General features: G+C 46.5%; 1 protein-coding gene across 2 annotated transcripts in view; it reads left to right on the top strand.

Moving 5' to 3' along the window:
* Positions 1–21,051, top strand: part of COL4A2 (collagen type IV alpha 2 chain) — a 711,921-nt gene that overhangs the window by 593,144 nt on the left and 97,726 nt on the right. For both annotated transcript variants that reach the window (XM_063953175.1, XM_063953174.1), the window contains 2 exons: positions 4,591–4,697; positions 20,361–20,544. In XM_063953175.1, coding sequence (XP_063809245.1) covers positions 4,591–4,697; positions 20,361–20,544 — 291 coding nt within the window. The remainder of the gene's footprint in view (positions 1–4,590; positions 4,698–20,360; positions 20,545–21,051) is intronic.

The following is a 21,051-nucleotide window of genomic DNA, read 5'->3' as shown; positions in this document are numbered from 1 at the left end:
GTCACAAGTGTATGGTCCCCTTAACACTCACTCAACGGAAGTACCTAAAACGTATAAAGAATAACTTACCAAGCAAAGTTTATTATCAGGCTCATATTTCCAGCACGCCACACTCCAGACACATATTTGGTGCTACCATCTGCTCGTTCACTTTAGTTTGCTTATCTTTCTAATAAGAGTAATAGAACATCTCTATTTGTGAAGTCTGTGGAAATGCTTGCACTGCAGCTGGGTCCTGTCTAGGAGATCATAGAGGGATCATCCAGATTGCATATGGGGGCAAATGGTATCACAAACTGCATCATGGTGGCCTAGTCACCTGCCACTCAACACATCACTTGGGGCCTAATTGTGAGCCACACACAAAACCATACACAGCATCATCTCTTGGCGGTTGCCCATATTGCAGTTTATGCATATGCTGCCTACGCCTTCCGTTGTGCACATCCATTCCGACATATGTGTAAGGTCTGAGACGCCCACTTTTAGTGTCCATGCACACTTTAATACTGATTGGTGTATCCACCGGTCTCATCATAGAAACTTGCACAATCCCTATGGCAGGTGCAGTTTGTTCATCTGACCACGGCCTCCTACGCCTGTGGCTGTGCATCTGGGAATGCAGCCATTTGTATTGCCACGCCAGCAACACTCCTATTAAATACTCCTACTGAACAGACCATTTCCAACACATTTCTGATACTGTCTGAATCGATCATAACAACACCTGTGTGCACACTTTCTGTGTAATGGATGCGTTATAGGACTTTTCAGACATATCTGCACATGTGCAGTTGTAAGAAATCTCTCGGCTACATGAACATCAACATTGAGTGCAGATACTGTAGCATGCAAGTCTGCAACAGGCCCTTAATGAGGAACCGGGCTGTGATAATATGGCTCAATCTGAGTTACAGCCCCATGACCACCCTTTTCACTGGGAATGGGTTGGTCCAGGAGGCTGGTCTACTTTCTTGGGAGTGTAGGCGAGCTCCCTGTAATTTAGGCGTTTTCCAGGAAATCCAGGAGACATTCCAGACAAGTGTGCATTACATATCTGGTACGCTTGTGGATGGGATGAAAAATACATGGACCTGACGCTTTTGTTGGGACCCTACTCTGAGGGTTAGGACGCTCCTATCACCCCATTTTGTGTCATCTCGTGTAGGGGTAGACTATTCTACCCAGAGTAATCCTATGCAGTGCGCCCTAGACGGCTGCCTCACCTGGTACCTTGTGAGGGTGGAATAAACAACCCGTGGAAGTTATTACCCAAAATGCCTACATCAACCTTGCATTATGCGTACTGTGTGCTCTAGATTTTCTTTTTTATGTCTGCGTGACTTGTCTATTGCTATATTACTTAAATCTTCTGTATTATGTGCATTGCTTTTGAGTCCTGTTGGAGAAAGAGCGCTATATAAATATTATTATTATTATTATTATTATTATTATTATATATCATACATTCATGCTTACCATGATGTCTTCTCTATCTCCAGTCAGTGTCCAGCAGAGGATAGTATTTTTTAGTATTTTGTGCAATCTGGCACATCATTTACAATGCTCTATCTCCAGTGTCCAGCAGAGGACAGTATTACGTGCAATCTGGCACATCATTTACACTGCTCTATCTCCAGTCAGTGTCCAGCAGAGGACAGTATCACGTGCAATCTGGCACATCATTTACACTGCTCTATCTCCAGTCAGTGTCCAGCAGAGGACAGTATTACGTGCAATCTGGCACATCATTTACACTGCTCTATCTCCAGTCAGTGTCCAGCAGAGGACAGTATTACGTGCAATCTGGCACATCATTTACACTGCTCTATCTCCAGTCAGTGTCCAGTAGAGGACAGTATTACGTGCAATCTAGCACATCATTTACACTGCTCTGTCTCCAGTCAGTGTCCAGTAGAGGACAGTATTACGTGCAATCTAGCACATCATTTACACTGCTCTATCTCCAGTCAGTGTCCAGTAGAGGACAGTATTACGTGCAATCTGGCACATCATTTAAACTGCTCTATCACCAGTCAGTGTCCAGCAGAGGACAGTATTACGTGCAATCTAGCACATCATTTACACTGCTCTGTCTCCAGTCAGTGTCCAGTAGAGGACAGTATTACGAGCAATCTGGCACATCATTTACACTGCTCTGTCTCCAGTCAGTGTCCAGCAGAGGACAGTATTACGTGCAATCTGGCACATCATTTACACTGCTCTATCTCCAGTCAGTGTCCAGCAGAGGACAGTATTACGTGCAATCTGGCACATCATTTACACTGCTCTGTCTCCAGTCAGTGTCCAGCAGAGGACAGTATTACGTGCAATCTGGCACATCATTTACACTGCTCTGTCTCCAGTCAGTGTCCAGCAGAGGACAGTATTACGTGCAATCTGGCACATCATTTACACTGCTCTATCTCCAGTCAGTGTCCAGCAGAGGACAGTATTACGTGCAATCTGGCACATCATTTACACTGCTCTATCTCCAGTCAGTGTCCAGCAGAGGACAGTATTACGTGCAATCTGGCACATCATTTACACTGCTCTATCTCCAGTCAGTGTCCAGCAGAGGACAGTATTACGTGCAATCTGGCACATCATTTACACTGCTCTATCTCCAGTCAGTGTCCAGTAGAGGACAGTATTACGTGCAATCTAGCACATCATTTACACTGCTCTGTCTCCAGTCAGTGTCCAGTAGAGGACAGTATTACGTGCAATCTAGCACATCATTTACACTGCTCTATCTCCAGTCAGTGTCCAGTAGAGGACAGTATTACGTGCAATCTGGCACATCATTTAAACTGCTCTATCACCAGTCAGTGTCCAGCAGAGGACAGTATTACGTGCAATCTAGCACATCATTTACACTGCTCTGTCTCCAGTCAGTGTCCAGTAGAGGACAGTATTACGAGCAATCTGGCACATCATTTACACTGCTCTGTCTCCAGTCAGTGTCCAGCAGAGGACAGTATTACGTGCAATCTGGCACATCATTTACACTGCTCTATCTCCAGTCAGTGTCCAGCAGAGGACAGTATTACGTGCAATCTGGCACATCATTTACACTGCTCTGTCTCCAGTCAGTGTCCAGCAGAGGACAGTATTACGTGCAATCTGGCACATCATTTACACTGCTCTGTCTCCAGTCAGTGTCCAGCAGAGGACAGTATTACGTGCAATCTGGCACATCATTTACACTGCTCTATCTCCAGTCAGTGTCCAGCAGAGGACAGTATTACGTGCAATCTGGCACATCATTTACACTGCTCTATCTCCAGTCAGTGTCCAGCAGAGGACAGTATTACGTGCAATCTGGCACATCATTTACACTGCTCTATCTCCAGTCAGTGTCCAGCAGAGGACAGTATTACGTGCAATCTAGCACATCATTTACACTGCTCTGTCTCCAGTCAGTGTCCAGCAGAGGACAGTATTACGTGCAATCTGGCACATCATTTACACTGCTCTATCTCCTGTCAGTGTCCAGTAGAAGACAGTATTACGTGCAATCTGGCACATCATTTACACTGCTCTGTCTCCAGTCAGTGTCCAGCAGAGGACAGTATTACGTGCAATCTGGCACATCATTTACACTGCTCTGTCTCCAGTCAGTGTCCAGCAGAGGACAGTATTACGTGCAATCTAGCACATCATTTACACTGCTCTGTCTCCAGTCAGTGTCCAGCAGAGGACAGTATTACGTGCAATCTGGCACATCATTTACACTGCTCTATCTCCAGTCAGTGTCCAGTAGAGGACAGTATTACGTGCAATCTGGCACATCATTTACAAATATCATAACTGCCTGTATGCATTCATTATGAAGCCCTCTTAATGCATACTTTAATGTCACGTTTTTTCGTCCTGGACAAGGCCCAATGTGCTCCTGGGCCCTATTGTGGTCATATGGTCTGGTATGGTTATATATGGCTGCACATACCTGTGATACATTTTCATTCCCAGTTAATCCAACATACAAATGGTCAAAGCTGCAAGCTACAGGGTGAAGTTCTAGTTTTTAGTTTCTGATTCTCAAATCTCGGAATGCATTGTGAACATGTATGTGGAAGATCTTTATAGACGTAAATGGCAGTAACAAACAGAAAAATGAAGGCATCCAGTGTTATATATGTGTTCCACTTCCTAGCTCTCACCTACACATGCAAAAGTGATAGTGAAACCAAACCTATAGTTAACAAATGTATAAACACAATGCATGTAATAATGTAAGTAGTTCAAATTGCAGTATATGTCTAGTACTGCAATGTAGATGATTTCCAATTTGATTTATCACAATTATTTTTTTTCTTGGTTTATTTTTATATATATATATATATATATATATATATATATATACACACACACTCAGAAGCATTATTACATATACTAATTTTTCTGTATGGAATACCAATATGTTTGTGTCAGACCATTATATTTACTCGTCTCACAATTAGGGCCGTGTTGTAGTGCTGTAGACATGGAGCAAACATTATTTCTCAGCATGTGTGTATACCTGCCACTGACACAAGGCATACTGATGTGTGTAATGGTAATCACTAACCTTTACTATTTCTGAAGGTGTGAAGGGTGCAAAAGGTGACTCTGGTATTCCTGGTGCTGTTGGGATTGAAGGACTTCCAGGAAAGGATGGAGCACATGGTATTCCTGGCTTACCGGGGCCTCCTGTGAGTAGGCCAAATATTTAATCAAATACTTTTCATGTAATAAGATGAATTCAGATTGAAATACATATGGAAGCACATTATGATCCTGAGTCGGACACAGACGTGGTCGTGGCTGCATCTTTTGCTGCTAATGCCGCTGCAAAGTCCTTCCTGGTGGAGATCCATGCATCTGAATGTGCAAGGATTGGGAAGCCCACTGGCAGCATCTGTATACCCTGAAATACCGTTTGGTGCATCTTTAGAAGCGACATGGAAACTTGCACCAGCCCTATGGCAGGTGCAGGTTGTCCATCCATGTATGTGAGCAGTGTAACGTCTTTGTATGGAACCACTTTCCCTGACATGCCCACAACACTCCTCCAAAATTCCCATAAGATGTAGCATTGCCATCCATTTTCTAGCCACCTCCTGCTACCTTCCAGTCACCTTCTACAATGCTCCAGTGTGTCCAACATGACCGCTGCGTCTGACTTAGAATGTGCCTTACATAGATCACCTGGACATTTGTGGTAATACAGTGACTAATAACTCATGTAATCAGGTCATGCAAAACACATACACACAACAAAGGTGACATTTTTCTTTTGCTCAGACCATGTAAAACAGAATGTTACGAAAAAAGATGGGAATTCTGTACATATAGTCAGTTACGAAATCTCCAGTTATATGCAGCGTGGAAGGCTGTGATGTTATTTGTTTTAAGTAATTACATGATTTGTACTCCTGGCTCAGTATGTGTCAAAAAGAAATCTTTGAAAATTATTTCAGTGTTTCTTATAAAATAATTGTTTCGGGGCGTGGCTTGGCTGGCAAGTGAAGTGGATGTGCCTCTCGCCAGCTCTCCCTGAACTGGCACATATAAGGCCTCCTAACCCTATTCACCCGCACCCTTAAACGGCCAGACGATACCCCAGAGATCCCCCCTATCCTGCTGCCGGCTCCTGAGGAACCCACGGAGTCGGGGAGCGCTTTTAAGCGCTCCTGCGGACTGCGGCCTTCCTCCCCAGACAGAGACCGGGGCCTGGAGTAGATGCTGCACCCGAAGACGACTTCCCGCTACACACGGGCTTTATAGCGAGATCCTGCCGCCCTCCCCGTGCCCAACGAGACTCACCAGAGGAGAGGAGGGACGGGCCTACACGAAGCGGTGAGTCTGCTCCATAGACGGAGCTTAGCCCGCGATCGCCGCGCCAGCTGCCCGCAAGGAGCTGCCGGGACTCCCACGAGCTGGCCGCCTCTCTCCTGCATCCCCGAGGTGCGGCGAATCCCTCCGCCCGAACCGCCCGGCCGCATCGGAGGTGACACACTCACCCCTCTCCCTCCACACTCTACAGACCCCAGGGCTCTCCCCACCCTTGGACACACAGCCCCGGAAAAAAAAAAAAAAAACACGAGGTGGCTAGGGATCACAGACCTACCTGACACGCCGTTTCTTGTATAGAGGCGCATCCCTCCCTCACCACAGTGCTCACACATACAAGCCAGAATGGCTCAGTTGCTCCACTGCTAGGAGGGCTGGTTCCACAAAGCTGAAGGGGGCCTTAACACCCCCCTGCGGGTTGTGGCCTGGTTTCCCCCTTGAAGCCAGGGACTCCATTTCCACACAGGCCTGAGACACACCAATCCTCAGATCCCAAGCTATAACTCACTTAGAAGGCTCCCCCTGGCGGTCACTTTGGGGTAATTTAGTGGAGAAGCAAACTTTTGCTTACACAAGAGAAATTATATAATAGCTTCTCAGTCTCTTAGTGCCTACAATGCTATAAGACATGCACCTGGATCGGTTGCCGTGGCCACCGATGCCGTAATGTGCTGCTAATGCCAACCCATAGGGAGTCGCGCCGCTGAAGGCACTCTTATGCAAACCATGTAATCGTATTTCACCTCGTCAACTTGATCTCAAGGAAATTAAGCTTCTTGATGCTGATTGAGTGATGCCCAAGAACAAGAAATCTTCTCAGAAGACCGGCAAACCAACTCCTCGGGGGAACATGTCGCAATCTGCAATGAGGCCCTTTTTACAACCTACCTCGCCTGCTCCAACAGACAACTCTCCTACAACAACCTCCCCCTCCCTCCCGCAGACCCCTCACCAGTCTTCCCCAAACACAGATACACCACATGCTCACTCCCCGGGAGGCAAGGACCTGCAGGACATATTAGCCTATATGAAAAATCTCCCCACTAAACAAGACCTGCAAGACACAGTGAGGCGTGAACTGGCCGCAATGAGACAGGATATCTCTCACATCTCTGATCGGGTGTCGAGCTTGGAGGACCACCAAACTTCCTCTGACACTTTCCTAAAATCATTGACGACCGTCATCGAAGCCCAATCATCGGAGATCCGCTCCCTCCAAACACGGATAACAGATTTGGACAACAGAGGGAGGATAAATAATATTCGTGTGCGGGGTCTACCAAAGGAGGTCCCTCAAACAGGCCTGATCGACGCTCTTACAAAGATCTTCAACGAGATCCTAGGCAACGACCCCAATGATACCATCACTTTCGATAGGGCTCATCGCGCCTTGAAACCAAGAGGTCTCTCCGCAGACAGACCACGCGATGTCATATGCAGGTTGCATTATTTCTCCCAAAAAGAGGACATCATGCGCAAAGTCCGCCAACTTGATGGAGTGGACTTCAACGGTTCCGCGATCCAAATTTACCAAGACTTGTCCTGGCATACACTACAACAGCGGAAGGCCCTCAAGCCCCTAACGGATGAACTCCGCAAACGCCAATTGAAATACAGGTGGGGCTTTCCCTTTAATCTTCAGGTCTCCTCATCCGGGAAAACCCACACCCTCAACTCCTACTTGGATCTCCCAGAGTTCTGTATAGGACTTGGTATACCAAAACCTGATCTACGCGATTGGGACTTCCCTATCCCAGAGCTACCATCTCACCAATCCCTGAATACAGGATCATCTTGGCAAGTGGTGCGAAAGGCTGGAGGGAAGAGCACCAATGGATCCCCCTCCAATAAGGATTCACGTGTTACCTGACCGACTACCTGAGATTCCTTTTTTGTTTTAGCTTTACTTAAAAAGTTTCTGTAGGTTTGCAACGTGACACTATTCTCAGGTTACAACGTTATACCATCTCACACGTCTGAAGAACCCCCAAGTGAACCCACGCTGTTACTGAGGTTCCGCCCTCACCCTACCCCCCCAACATGTCTTGGGTCGTTGATTATTATTGTAATTTCCTGTTCTATTATTACGGAATTTCTTGCATCCTCCTATTCGAAGATTTCACTATGTTGATGAGGTTTAAGGCTTATAGTTTATTGCTTGTAATTAGTTAAATCTATACATGTATACTGTTTAATGCATACTTTTTTCTCATTATCGTTTTGCCTTTGGCGGTGGCTCCCTCACCCGCCCCATACCCGCTCCTGGCTGTTTGGCCTCTTGGGTTCCCGATCCTTAGTTGGATCGGTTACTCCATTGCGGGTTTTTTGAATGTTTTCATTGTTTTTTCTCCATGTTCTGTCCTTTTCTTTTTCCTCCCTACTTCTCCCTCTCTTCCTCTATTGACCATTCTGGACCCACCGCCCTCCATTATAACACATATCCCCTATGACGTCTACAGGCAAAATTAAAGTCGCATCGATTAACGCGAAAGGTCTCAATGTACCGGAGAAAAGATCATCCCTTTTGAGGTCCCTTTGGGCTGATAGAGTAGATGTTGCACTGGTCCAGGAGACGCATTTCAAAATCTCAGCTAAAAATCCTCCCCTGACTAACTACCATTACCCCCAGGCCTTTTGTAATAATAACCCAGACTCTAAATCAAAGGGTGTAGCGATAGTGTTCTCCAGGACTCTCCAGCTGTCAGACGTATCAGTCCATAAGTTGATCCCGGCTCGACTCCTGATAGTTCGTTGTACCATATGCACTTGCCCATACACATTTATTGCACTTAACGCGCCAAACAAGGACCAGGTTCCATTTTTCCGCACCGCACTCTCCCAAATAGAACCATTCCTTTCAGGGGTGACTGTTCTAGGAGGCGACCTGAACTGGATAATGGATCCATCCTTAGATTCATCTTCTAACGCTCCCCGGGCTTCCCAACGTCAATACCGACAGGTTAGACGACTGTTTCACGACCTCCAGTTGGCTGACTCCTGGCGGATTCTTCATCCTTCGGACAGAGACTACTCCTTCTATTCCCCCCCACACAATGCCTACTCCCGCCTTGATTATTTATTTCTGAGCCATAGGCATCTCCCCTTATTAGACTCCTCCATAGGTTCGATAACCTGGTCTGACCATGCCCCAGTACACATGACGCTTTCGACCCCCCAGACTACCCCAGGTCAATGGACCTGGCGTCTTAATGAGTCATTGCTGCAAGACCAATATTGTAAGGGTGAAATAGAAAAAGCCCTGGCTGAATTCTTCTCCATAAACGACACCGACGATGTCTCAAAAATTACCCTGTGGGAAGCACATAAATGCACCATACGAGGTAAGCTCATACAGTTGGGGACATTTATGAAGAAGCAGAGGTCAGCACTAATCACCAAACTATTAGACCGACTCCACCATTTTGAGTCCCTGCACAAAACGACTCTGTCGGAGTCCGATTACTTAGAACTTCTGGATACACGGGCCCAGCTAAAGAAAACCCTTACTGATAGTATCCAACTTTCAGTTCGTAAATGCAACTCCAAATATTACCAGTGGGGTAATAAACCTGGTCGCCTCCTGGCCCAGGCTCTCAAGGCCCAACGCTCCTCTTTGTATATTAACAATATAAAAGATCTCGGAAATACTCTCCGATTCAAAACCCCAGAAATTGCGGCATGCTTCAAACAGTATTACTCCCTTTTATATAACTTAGAGAACCGACCTGATGGCACCGCCACCCCTTACGACTTTTTACAAGCGAAGGCATATCTAGAAAAAGTGTCCTACCCCGTCCTACCACCTTCAGATAGGGAAGCTCTGGAGCTACCTTTTACCCAACAAGAATTGGAGACTGCCCTGGCCATGACGCCATCTGGTAAGAGCCCAGGGCCGGACGGCTTCACCCTCACCTACTATAAACAATTCAAAGACCTCACATCCACCTATCTTCTTCAAGCCTTTAATCCAATTTCCGCAGAAACCTACTTCACTAGCCAGTCCCTGGAGGCACACATCTCTGTCTTGCCCAAACCCGGTAAGGACCCCTCGGTATGTTCCAGCTATAGGCCCATATCCCTCCTAAACGTCGATGTCAAGATTTTCGCAAAACTAATGGCAAATAGACTGAACGTATTCCTGCCTTCCCTAATCCATAACGACCAGGTGGGCTTTGTCCCGAACCGTGAGGCAAAGGACAATACCACTAAGGTACTGAGCCTGATCCACATCGCGTCCCAGGGTGGACCACCCACAGTGCTGCTATCCACCGACGCCGAAAAGGCTTTCAACAGGGTCGGTTGGGGTTTTATGAGGTCTGTGCTGGAGCATATTGGATTGGGTCCCCGGATGCTTGATAGAATAATGGGACTTTATAGATCACCCATAGCTCGGGTTCGAGTAAACGGATCTTTATCCGACTCCTTTCCCATAAGCAACGGGACACGACAGGGCTGCCCACTATCCCCTCTACTCTTTGTCCTCTGTATCGAAGCTTTTGCTAGAGCTATTAGGGCCAATGATAGCATTACGGGCCTGAGGATTGGTGATACAGAGCACAAACTTTCCCTGTTTGCTGACGATCTACTAGCCACAATAACACACCCGGTTTCCTCCCTCCCTCACCTTATGCAGGAGCTTTCCCATTTTGGAACACTCTCCAACTTTAAGATCAACATGTCCAAATCATGCGCCCTGAACATCTCCACCCCCCCCCCCCCCCTCCCCCGACACAATAGCTAAACTTAAGCGATCCTTCCCCTTTACCTGGAATGCCTCCCACTTGTCCTACTTGGGAATACAGCTGCCAAATGACCTGTCTTGTTTATACACTTTAAACTTCGCCCCCCTCCTTCGAACACTCAGGGCTGACTATAGCAGATGGTACCTCAAACCACTCTCTTGGCTGGGGAGGGTGAATGTTGTAAAAATGAATACTCTCCCCAAATTACTCTACAAACAACAGGCCCTCCCCATACGGATCCCAGACTCCTGGTTCAGGTCCATCCAACTCTTGATACAACAATTTATTTGGTCTCGGAGACGACCAAGAATCAGCCGATCCATTATGATCCGCTCCACTCGAAGTGGTGGTTTTCAGTTACCTGATATCAGAGGCTACTATTGGGCAATATTGCTCAATAGGGTTCTGGATTGGACGAGGAGTCAAGACACAAAGCAATGGGTGGCTATAGAGGGGCTATACATGCAACAATTCCCAGAGATCTTTCCCTGGCTCCCCTCCCTACCCAAGCCCCCATCCCCTCACCCAACCATCACCTCGACCCTTTCCTTTTGGAAAAAAGCACGCCGCTGGCCCTCCCTCTCTTCCGGTTTTGGCCCACTGACCTCTTTTCTAGCTAATCCCGACTTCCAACCCGGCTTAATACCCTCCCATTTTCGTGACTGGGCCCTTGAAGGTCTCTCTAGGGTGGGCCAGCTGGCAGTTTCCTCAGGAGTTAAACAATTCTCGAAAAAACGATCAAAATGGGAAATCCCACAACATGACTTCTGGAAATACCTACAGCTTAGACACTTCTTATACTCCGAGCGTAGGTATCTCCAGGCCTCACGAGAGTTGACACAGTTCGAGAGGCTGTGCGTTGCTACATGCCCCCCCCCCCCCCCCCCCCCAACATACCATCTCCTCACTTTACAGACTACTGCAGACTCCAGGAGCTCAGAAACCCACACCCTTCCAGCTGGCCTGGGAAAGGGATCTCGGGATTCCCCTAACAGACAAAGACTGGCGGATGATATTCCTTAAATCCCATAAAAGCTCAGTATGCATACAAGTTAGGGAAACTCAATATAAACTCTTAATGAGATGGTACAGACACCCCTCTCTCCTCCACTTCATGTATCCTGGAGTGACGGACAGATGTTGGAGATGTCTTAACGCTACAGGCTCCCTAATGCACATCTGGTGGAACTGTCCCCTACTAAAACCATTCTGGGCTGATGTTGTATCCATCTCTCAAGACATACTCCATGCTCCCGTCCCCACAGACCCAGCGTTTTGGTTACTTTCCCACTCCTCAATCTCATTGGCTCAGCACAAAACTTCACTACTCCGCCACCTGTCTAATGCTGCGCTGGCAGTCATCCCCACACTATGGAGATCTCAACCCCCACCCACAAGGAAACTATGGTTTACTAGAATTAGTTATTATATGAATATGGAAAACATCCTCCTGGTCTCCAGAGACAAACTCTCAGAATTCATGACCACATGGATGCCCTGGATAGATTACATGTCCTCCAAAGACTACAAAGACTATGTCTATGCTACCAAATGACTTAACCAAGCAACTGATTAAATAGAGAGATTGCACCGCACCTCCTCCCCAATTCGAAAGCCCCCCCAGCTTGGTCACACTACGTTCTTTCCCTCCCCTTTCTCTCATTTCATTCTTCTCTCTTTTCTATAACTTCTCCACAATGTTACTTAAGATACCACGATTACATTATTGTATGGAAGGACAGCGAACGGACACCAAATGGATATTATAGAAACACCTACTAATGCCAGTACCTGTACCAACCCCCAGCGCTGGGGGTGATACGCTGCCCTACTCTTTAAGGCTATGATGTAATAGAGATGAGCGGGTTCGGTTCCTCGGAATCCGAACCCGCCCGAACTTCAGCTTTTTTTACACGGATCCGAGCGACTCGGATCTTCCCGCCTTGCTCGGTTAACCCGAGCGCGCCCGAACGTCATCATGACGCTGTCGGATTCTCGCGAGGCTCGGATTCTATCGCGAGACTCGGATTCTATATAAGGAGCCGCGCGTCGCCGCCATTTTACACGTGCATTGAGATTGATAGTGAGAGGACGTGGCTGGCGTCCTCTCCGTTTAGAGAAGAAATAGATAGGAGAGTGAGAGTGAGACAGTGACACTTCATTTACTGGAGCTTAGGAGGAGTACTCAGACAGAGAGTGCAGAATTTTGCTGATAGTATTAGTTAGTTATACTAGTGACAGAGTGAGACAGTGACACTTCATTTACTGGAGCTTAGGAGGAGTACTCAGACAGAGAGTGCAGAATTTTGCTGATAGTATTAGTTAGTTATACTAGTGACTGACCAGTGACCACCAGTGCAGTTTTATATTATTTAATATAATCCGTTCTCTGCCTGAAAAAACGATACACAGTGACTCAGTCACATACCATATCTGTGCTCAGCCCAGTGTGCTGCTGCATCATCTATGTATAATATCTGACTGTGCTCACACAGCTTAATTGTGGGGGAGACTGGGGAGCAGTTAGGTTATAGCAGGAGCCAGGAGTACATATTAAAAAATTAAACAGTGCACACTTTTTTTCTGCAGGAGTGCCACTGCCAGTGTGACTGACCAGTGACCTGACCACCAGTATGACCACCAGTGCAGTTTTATATTATTTAATATAATCCGTTCTCTGCCTGAAAAAACGATACACAGTGACTCAGTCACATACCATATCTGTGCTCAGCCCAGTGTGCTGCTGCATCATCTATGTATAATATCTGACTGTGCTCACACAGCTTAATTGTGGGGGAGACTGGGGAGCAGTTAGGTTATAGCAGGAGCCAGGAGTACATATTAAAAAATTAAACAGTGCACACTTTTTTTCTGCAGGAGTGCCACTGCCAGTGTGACTGACCAGTGACCTGACCACCAGTATATAGTATACTATATTGTATTGTGAATGTCTGCCTGTAAAAGTTAAACACACGTCGTGTGACTTGTGTGGTGTTTTTTTATTCTATAAAATAAAAAACTCATTCTGCTGACAGACAGTGTCCAGCAGGTCCGTCATTATATAATATATACCTGTCCGGCTGCAGTAGTGATATATATATATTTTTTATATCATTATTTATCATCCAGTCGCAGCAGACACAGTACGGTAGTTCACGGCTGTAGCTACCTCTGTGTCGGCACTCGGCAGTCCATCCATAATTGTATACCACCTACCCGTGGTTTTTTTTTTCTTTCTTCTTTATACATACTACATCTCATTATCATCCAGTCTATATTAGCAGCAGACACAGTACAGTACGGTAGTCCACGGCTGTAGCTACCTCTGTGTCGGCACTCGGCAGTCCGTCCATAATTGTATACCACCTACCCGTGGTTTTTTTTTTCTTTCTTCTTTATACATACTACATCTCATTATCAACCAGTCTATATTAGCAGCAGACACAGTACGGTAGTCCACGGCTGTAGCTACCTCTGTGTCGGCACTCGGCAGTCCGTCCATAATTGTATACCACCTACCCGTGGTTTTTTTTTTCTTTCTTCTTTATACATACTACATCTCATTATCATCCAGTCTATATTAGCAGCAGACACAGTACAGTACGGTAGTCCACGGCTGTAGCTACCTCTGTGTCGGCACTCGGCAGTCCGTCCATAATTGTATACCACCTACCCGTGGTTTTTTTTTTTTCTTTCTTCTTTATACATACTACATCTCATTATCAACCAGTCTATATTAGCAGCAGACACAGTTCGGTAGTCCACGGCTGTAGCTACCTCTGTGTCGGCACTCGGCAGTCCATCCATAATTGTATACCACCTACCCGTGTTTTTTTTTTCTTTCTTCTTTATACATACTACATCTCATTATCATCCAGTCTATATTAGCAGCAGACACAGTACAGTACGGTAGTCCACGGCTGTAGCTACCTCTGTGTCGGCACTCGGCAGTCCATCCATAATTGTATACCACCTACCCGTGGTTTTTTTTTTCTTTCTTCTTTATACATACTACATCTCATTATCATCCAGTCTATATTAGCAGCAGACACAGTACAGTACGGTAGTCCACGGCTGTAGCTACCTCTGTGTCGGCACTCGGCAGTCCATCCATAATTGTATACCACCTACCCGTGGGTTTTTTTTCTTTCTTCTTTATACATACTACATCTCATTATCATCCAGTCTATATTAGCAGCAGACACAGTACAGTACAATAGTCCACGGCTGTAGCTACCTCTGTGTCGGCACTCGGCAGTCCGTCCATAATTGTATACCACCTACCCGTGGTTTTTTTTTCTTTCTTTATACATACTACATCTCATTATCATCCAGTCTATATTAGCAGCAGACACAGTACAGTACGGTAGTCCACGGCTGTAGCTACCTCTGTGTCGGCACTCGGCAGTCCGTCCATAATTGTATACCACCTACCCGTGGTTTTTTTTTTCTTTCTTCTTTATACATACTACATCTCATTATCATCCAGTCTATATTAGCAGCAGACACAGTACAGTACGGTAGTCCACGGCTGTAGCTACCTCTGTGTCGGCACTCGGCAGTCCGTCCATAATTGTATACCACCTACCCGTGGTTTTTTTTTTCTTTCTTCTTTATACATACTACATCTCATTATCATCCAGTCTATATTAGCAGCAGACACAGTACAGTACGGTAGTCCACGGCTGTAGCTACCTCTGTGTCGGCACTCGGCAGTCCGTCCATAATTGTATACCACCTACCCGTGGTTTTTTTTTTCTTTCTTCTTTATACATACTACATCTCATTATCAACCAGTCTATATTAGCAGCAGACACAGTACGGTAGTCCACGGCTGTAGCTATCTCTGTGTCGGCACTCGGCAGTCCGTCCATAATTGTATACCACCTACCCGTGGTTTTTTTTCTTTCTTCTTTATACATACTACATCTCATTATCATCCAGTCTATATTAGCAGCAGACACAGTACAGTACGGTAGTCCACGGCTGTAGCTACCTCTGTGTCGGCACTCGGCAGTCCGTCCATAATTGTATACCACCTACCCGTGGTTTTTTTTTTTTCTTTCTTCTTTATACATACTACATCTCATTATCATCCAGTCTATATTAGCAGCAGACACAGTACAGTACAATAGTCCACGGCTGTAGCTACCTCTGTGTCGGCACTCGGCAGTCCATCCATAATTGTATACTAGTATCCATCCATCTCCATTGTTTACCTGAGGTGCCTTTTAGTTGTGCCTATTAAAATATGGAGAACAAAAATGTTGAGGTTCCAAAATTAGGGAAAGATCAAGATCCACTTCCACCTCGTGCTGAAGCTGCTGCCACTAGTCATGGCCGAGACGATGAAATGCCAGCAACGTCGTCTGCCAAGGCCGATGCCCAATGTCATAGTACAGAGCATGTCAAATCCAAAACACCAAATATCAGTAAAAAAAGGACTCCAATACCTAAAATAAAATTGTCGGAGGAGAAGCGTAAACTTGCCAATATGCCATTTACCACACGGAGTGGCAAGGAACGGCTGAGGCCCTGGCCTATGTTCATGGCTAGTGGTTCAGCTTCACATGAGGATGGAAGCACTCAGCCTCTCGCTAGAAAACTGAAAAGACTCAAGCTGGCAAAAGCACCGCAAAGAACTGTGCGTTCTTCGAAATCCCAAATCCACAAGGAGAGTCCAATTGTGTCGGTTGCGATGCCTGACCTTCCCAACACTGGACGTGAAGAGCATGCGCCTTCCACCATTTGCACGCCCCCTGCAAGTGCTGGAAGGAGCACCCGCAGTCCAGTTCCTGATAGTCAGATTGAAGATGAAGATGTTGAAGTACACCAGGATGAGGAGGATATGGGTGTTGCTGGCGCTGGGGAGGAAATTGACCAGGAGGATTCTGATGGTGAGGTGGTTTGTTTAAGTCAGGCACCCGGGGAGACACCTGTTGTCCGTGGGAGGAATATGGCCGTTGACATGCCTGGTGAAAATACCAAAAAAAATCAGCTCTTCAGTGTGGAGGTATTTCAACAGAAAAGCGGACAACAGGTGTCAAGCCGTGTGTTGCCTTTGTCAAGCTGTAATAAGTAGGGGTAAGGACGTTAACCACCTCGGAACATCCTCCCTTATACAACACCTGCAGCGCATTCATAATAAGTCAGTGACAAGTTCAAAAACTTTGGGCGACAGCGGAAGCAGTCCACTGACCAGTAAATCCCTTCCTCTTGTAACCAAGCTCACGCAAACCACCCCACCAACTCCCTCAGTGTCAATTTCCTCCTTCCCCAGGAATGCCAATAGTCCTGCAGGCCATGTCACTGGCAATTCTGACGAGTCCTCTCCTGCCTGGGATTCCTCCGATGCATCCTTGCGTGTAACGCCTACTGCTGCTGGCGCTGCTGTTGTTGCTGCTGGGAGTCGATGGTCATCCCAGAGGGGAAGTCGTAAGCCCACTTGTACTACTTCCAGTAAGCAATTGACTGTCCAACAGTCCTTTGCGAGGAAGATGAAATATCACAGCAGTCATCCTGCTGCAAAGCGGATAACTGAGGCCTTGACAACTATGTTGGTGTTAGACGTGCGTCCGGTATCCGCCGTTAGTTCACAGGGAACTAGACAATTTATTGAGGCAGTGTGCCCCCGTTACCAAATACCATCTAGGTTCCACTTCTCTAGGCAGGCGATACCGAGAATGTACACGGACGTCAGAAAAAGACTCACCAGTGTCCTAAAAAATGCAGTTGTACCCAATGTCCACTTAACCACGGACATGTGGACAAGTGGAGCAGGGCAGGGTCAGGACTATATGACTGTGACAGCCCACTGGGTAGATGTATGGACTCCCGCCGCAAGAACAGCAGCGGCGGCACCAGTAGCAGCACCTCGCAAACGCCAACTCTTTCCTAGGCAGGCTACGCTTTGTATCACCGCTTTCCAGAATACGCACACAGCTGAAAACCTCTTACGGCAACTGAGGAAGATCATCGCGGAATGGCTTACCCCAATTGGACTCTCCTGTGGATTTGTGGCATCGGACAACGCCAGCAATATTGTGTGTGCATTAAATATGGGCAAATTCCAGCACGTCCCATGTTTTGCACATACCTTGAATTTGGTGGTGCAGAATTTTTTAAAAAACGACAGGGGCGTGCAAGAGATGCTGTCGGTGGCCAGAAGAATTGCGGGACACTTTCGGCGTACAGGCACCACGTACAGAAGACTGGAGCACCACCAAAAACTACTGAACCTGCCCTGCCATCATCTGAAGCAAGAAGTGGTAACGAGGTGGAATTCAACCCTCTATATGCTTCAGAGGTTGGAGGAGCAGCAAAAGGCCATTCAAGCCTATACAATTGAGCACGATATAGGAGGTGGAATGCACCTGTCTCAAGCGCAGTGGAGAATGATTTCAACATTGTGCAAGGTTCTGATGCCCTTTGAACTTGCCACACGTGAAGTCAGTTCAGACACTGCCAGCCTGAGTCAGGTCATTCCCCTCATCAGGCTTTTGCAGAAGAAGCTGGAGACATTGAAGGAGGAGCTAACACGGAGCGATTCCGCTAGGCATGTGGGACTTGTGGATGGAGCCCTTAATTCGCTTAACAAGGATTCACGGGTGGTCAATCTGTTGAAATCAGAGCACTACATTTTGGCCACCGTGCTCGATCCTAGATTTAAAGCCTACCTTGGATCTCTCTTTCCGGCAGACACAAGTCTGCTGGGGTTGAAAGACCTGCTGGTGAGAAAATTGTCAAGTCAAGCGGAACGCGACCTGTCAACATCTCCTCCTTCACATTCTCCCGCAACTGGGGGTGCGAGGAAAAGGCTCAGAATTCCGAGCCCACCCGCTGGCGGTGATGCAGGGCAGTCTGGAGCGACTGCTGATGCTGACATCTGGTCCGGACTGAAGGACCTGACAACGATTACGGACATGTCGTCTACTGTCACTGCATATGATTCTCTCACCATTGAAAGAATGGTGGAGGATTATATGAGTGACCGCATCCAAGTAGGCACGTCACACAGTCCGTACTTATACTGGCAGGAAAAAGAGGCAATTTGGAGGCCCTTGCACAAACTGGCTTTATTCTACCTAAGTTGCCCTCCCACAAGTGTGTACTCCGAAAGAGTGTTTAGTGCCGCCGCTCACCTTGTCAGCAATCGGCGTACGAGGTTACATCCAGAAAATGTGGAGAAGATGATGTTCATTAAAATGAATTATAATCAATTCCTCCGTGGAGACATTGACCAGCAGCAATTGCCTCCACAAAGTACACAGGGAGCTGAGATGGTGGATTCCAGTGGGGACGAATTGATAATCTGTGAGGAGGGGGATGTACACGGTGATATATCGGAGGATGATGATGAGGTGGACATCTTGCCTCTGTAGAGCCAGTTTGTGCAAGGAGAGATTAATTGCTTCTTTTTTGGTGGGGGTCCAAACCAACCCGTCATTTCAGTCACAGTCGTGTGGCAGACCCTGTCACTGAAATGATGGGTTGGTTAAAGTGTGCATGTCCTGTTTATACAACATAGGGGTGGGTGGGAGGGCCCAAGGACAATTCCATCTTGCACCTCTTTTTTCTTTAATTTTTCTTTGCGTCATGTGCTGTTTGGGGAGGGTTTTTTGGAAGGGCCATCCTGCGTGACACTGCAGTGCCACTCCTAGATGGGCCCGGTGTTTGTGTCGGCCACTAGGGTCGCTTATCTTACTCACACAGTCAGCTACCTCATTGCGCCTCTTTTTTTCTTTGCGTCATGTGCTGTTTGGGGAGGGTTTTTTGGAAGGGCCATCCTGCGTGACACTGCAGTGCCACTCCTAGATGGGCCCGGTGTTTGTGTCGGCCACTAGGGTCGCTTATCTTACTCACACAGTCAGCTACCTCATTGCGCCTTTTTTTTTCTTTGCGTCATGTGCTGTTTGGGGAGGGTTTTTTGGAAGGGCCATCCTGCGTGACACTGCAGTGCCACTCCTAGATGGGCCCGGTGTTTGTGTCGGCCACTAGGGTCGCTTATCTTACTCACACAGTCAGCTACCTCATTGCGCCTCTTTTTTTCTTTGCGTCATGTGCTGTTTGGGGAGGGTTTTTTGGAAGGGCCATCCTGCGTGACACTGCAGTGCCACTCCTAGATGGGCCCGGTGTTTGTGTCGGCCACTAGGGTCGCTTATCTTACTCACACAGCGACCTCGGTGCAAATTTTAGGACTAAAAATAATATTGTGAGGTGTGAGGTATTCAGAATAGACTGAAAATGAGTGTAAATTATGGTTTTTGAGGTTAATAATACTTTGGGATCAAAATGACCCCCAAATTCTATGATTTAAGCTGTTTTTTAGGGTTTTTTGAAAAAAACACCCGAATCCAAAACACACCCGAATCAGACAAAAAAAATTCGGTGAGGTTTTGCCAAAACGCGGTCGAACCCAAAACACGGCCGCGGAACCGAACCCAAAACCAAAACACAAAACCCGAAAAATTTCCGGCGCTCATCTCTATGATGTAATAGACCTTCATTGTATGTCCTGATAATTTCCTTCTTTTTCTGTCAAAATGTGATGTAATCCTTACATTGTCCTAAATAAAAACAGATTATACAAAAAAAAAATTGTTTCGCAGTAATGATGGAAAACAGCAAAAAACAAAACATGTGTGTGTGTGTGTGTGTGTGTGTGTGTGTGTGTGTGTGTGTGTGTGTGTGTGTGTGTGTGTGTGTGTGTATGTATGTGTATATATATCAAAATCAACTTGTTTAAATGCTGATCTAACACATAGAATCTGTTTTACATAGGGTGAAGTTATTAAAGGCGTTACTGGTGAACCTGGGTTTCCAGGTCCTCCAGGCAATGAAGGACCTAGAGGGAACACTGGACAACCAGGTCTTGGGCTGCAAGGTCCAAAAGGTGCACGCGGGGCTCCTGGGAAGCCAGGACTCAATGGATTGCAAGGAAATCCTGGAATACAAGGTTTACCAGGTATGATCTATTTTCATAACTGACATAACTGATGTACTCATTTGTGGATCTAAGTCATGATTACCATTAGTGGCAACCTTGGGGAAAGAACCTGTATTTTCTTAGTGTACCACAGTCAGTATACAATCAGTCAGTATACTGTCAGTATACAGTGTCCCTCTGTGACTGCCAATCCCACTAGGCCCTCTAATCCCGTACACCCTGTACTCTCTGATTGTAGCCCTGGATAAGACTATATTTTAATGACATTATTATTAAATAGCTAAGACAGCAAATATGACCAGAAAAGTACAGAACAGAGCTGAACTCTCCAATTCTCAGGGAGCTCATTAGTTACTTCTGCCTTCAATATCACCTCTATGCTTATTACAGCTGAATTTATCTCTCTTCCCATGACCTATCTACTCCTTTCCTCTCCAGCATCACCTGCTGCCAATGGGTCATCTCCTTGTATATGTTACTTAAACTCAGCCACTCTAACACTATATTTATGGCCTTTCCCCGCAC

This window comes from Pseudophryne corroboree, chromosome 2, assembly GCF_028390025.1.
Source record: "Pseudophryne corroboree isolate aPseCor3 chromosome 2, aPseCor3.hap2, whole genome shotgun sequence".
In the NCBI taxonomy this organism is placed as follows: Eukaryota; Metazoa; Chordata; class Amphibia; order Anura; family Myobatrachidae; genus Pseudophryne; species Pseudophryne corroboree.
Note: the sequence above shows the minus strand (reverse complement) of the source record. Positions and strands in the feature narration are given on the sequence as shown.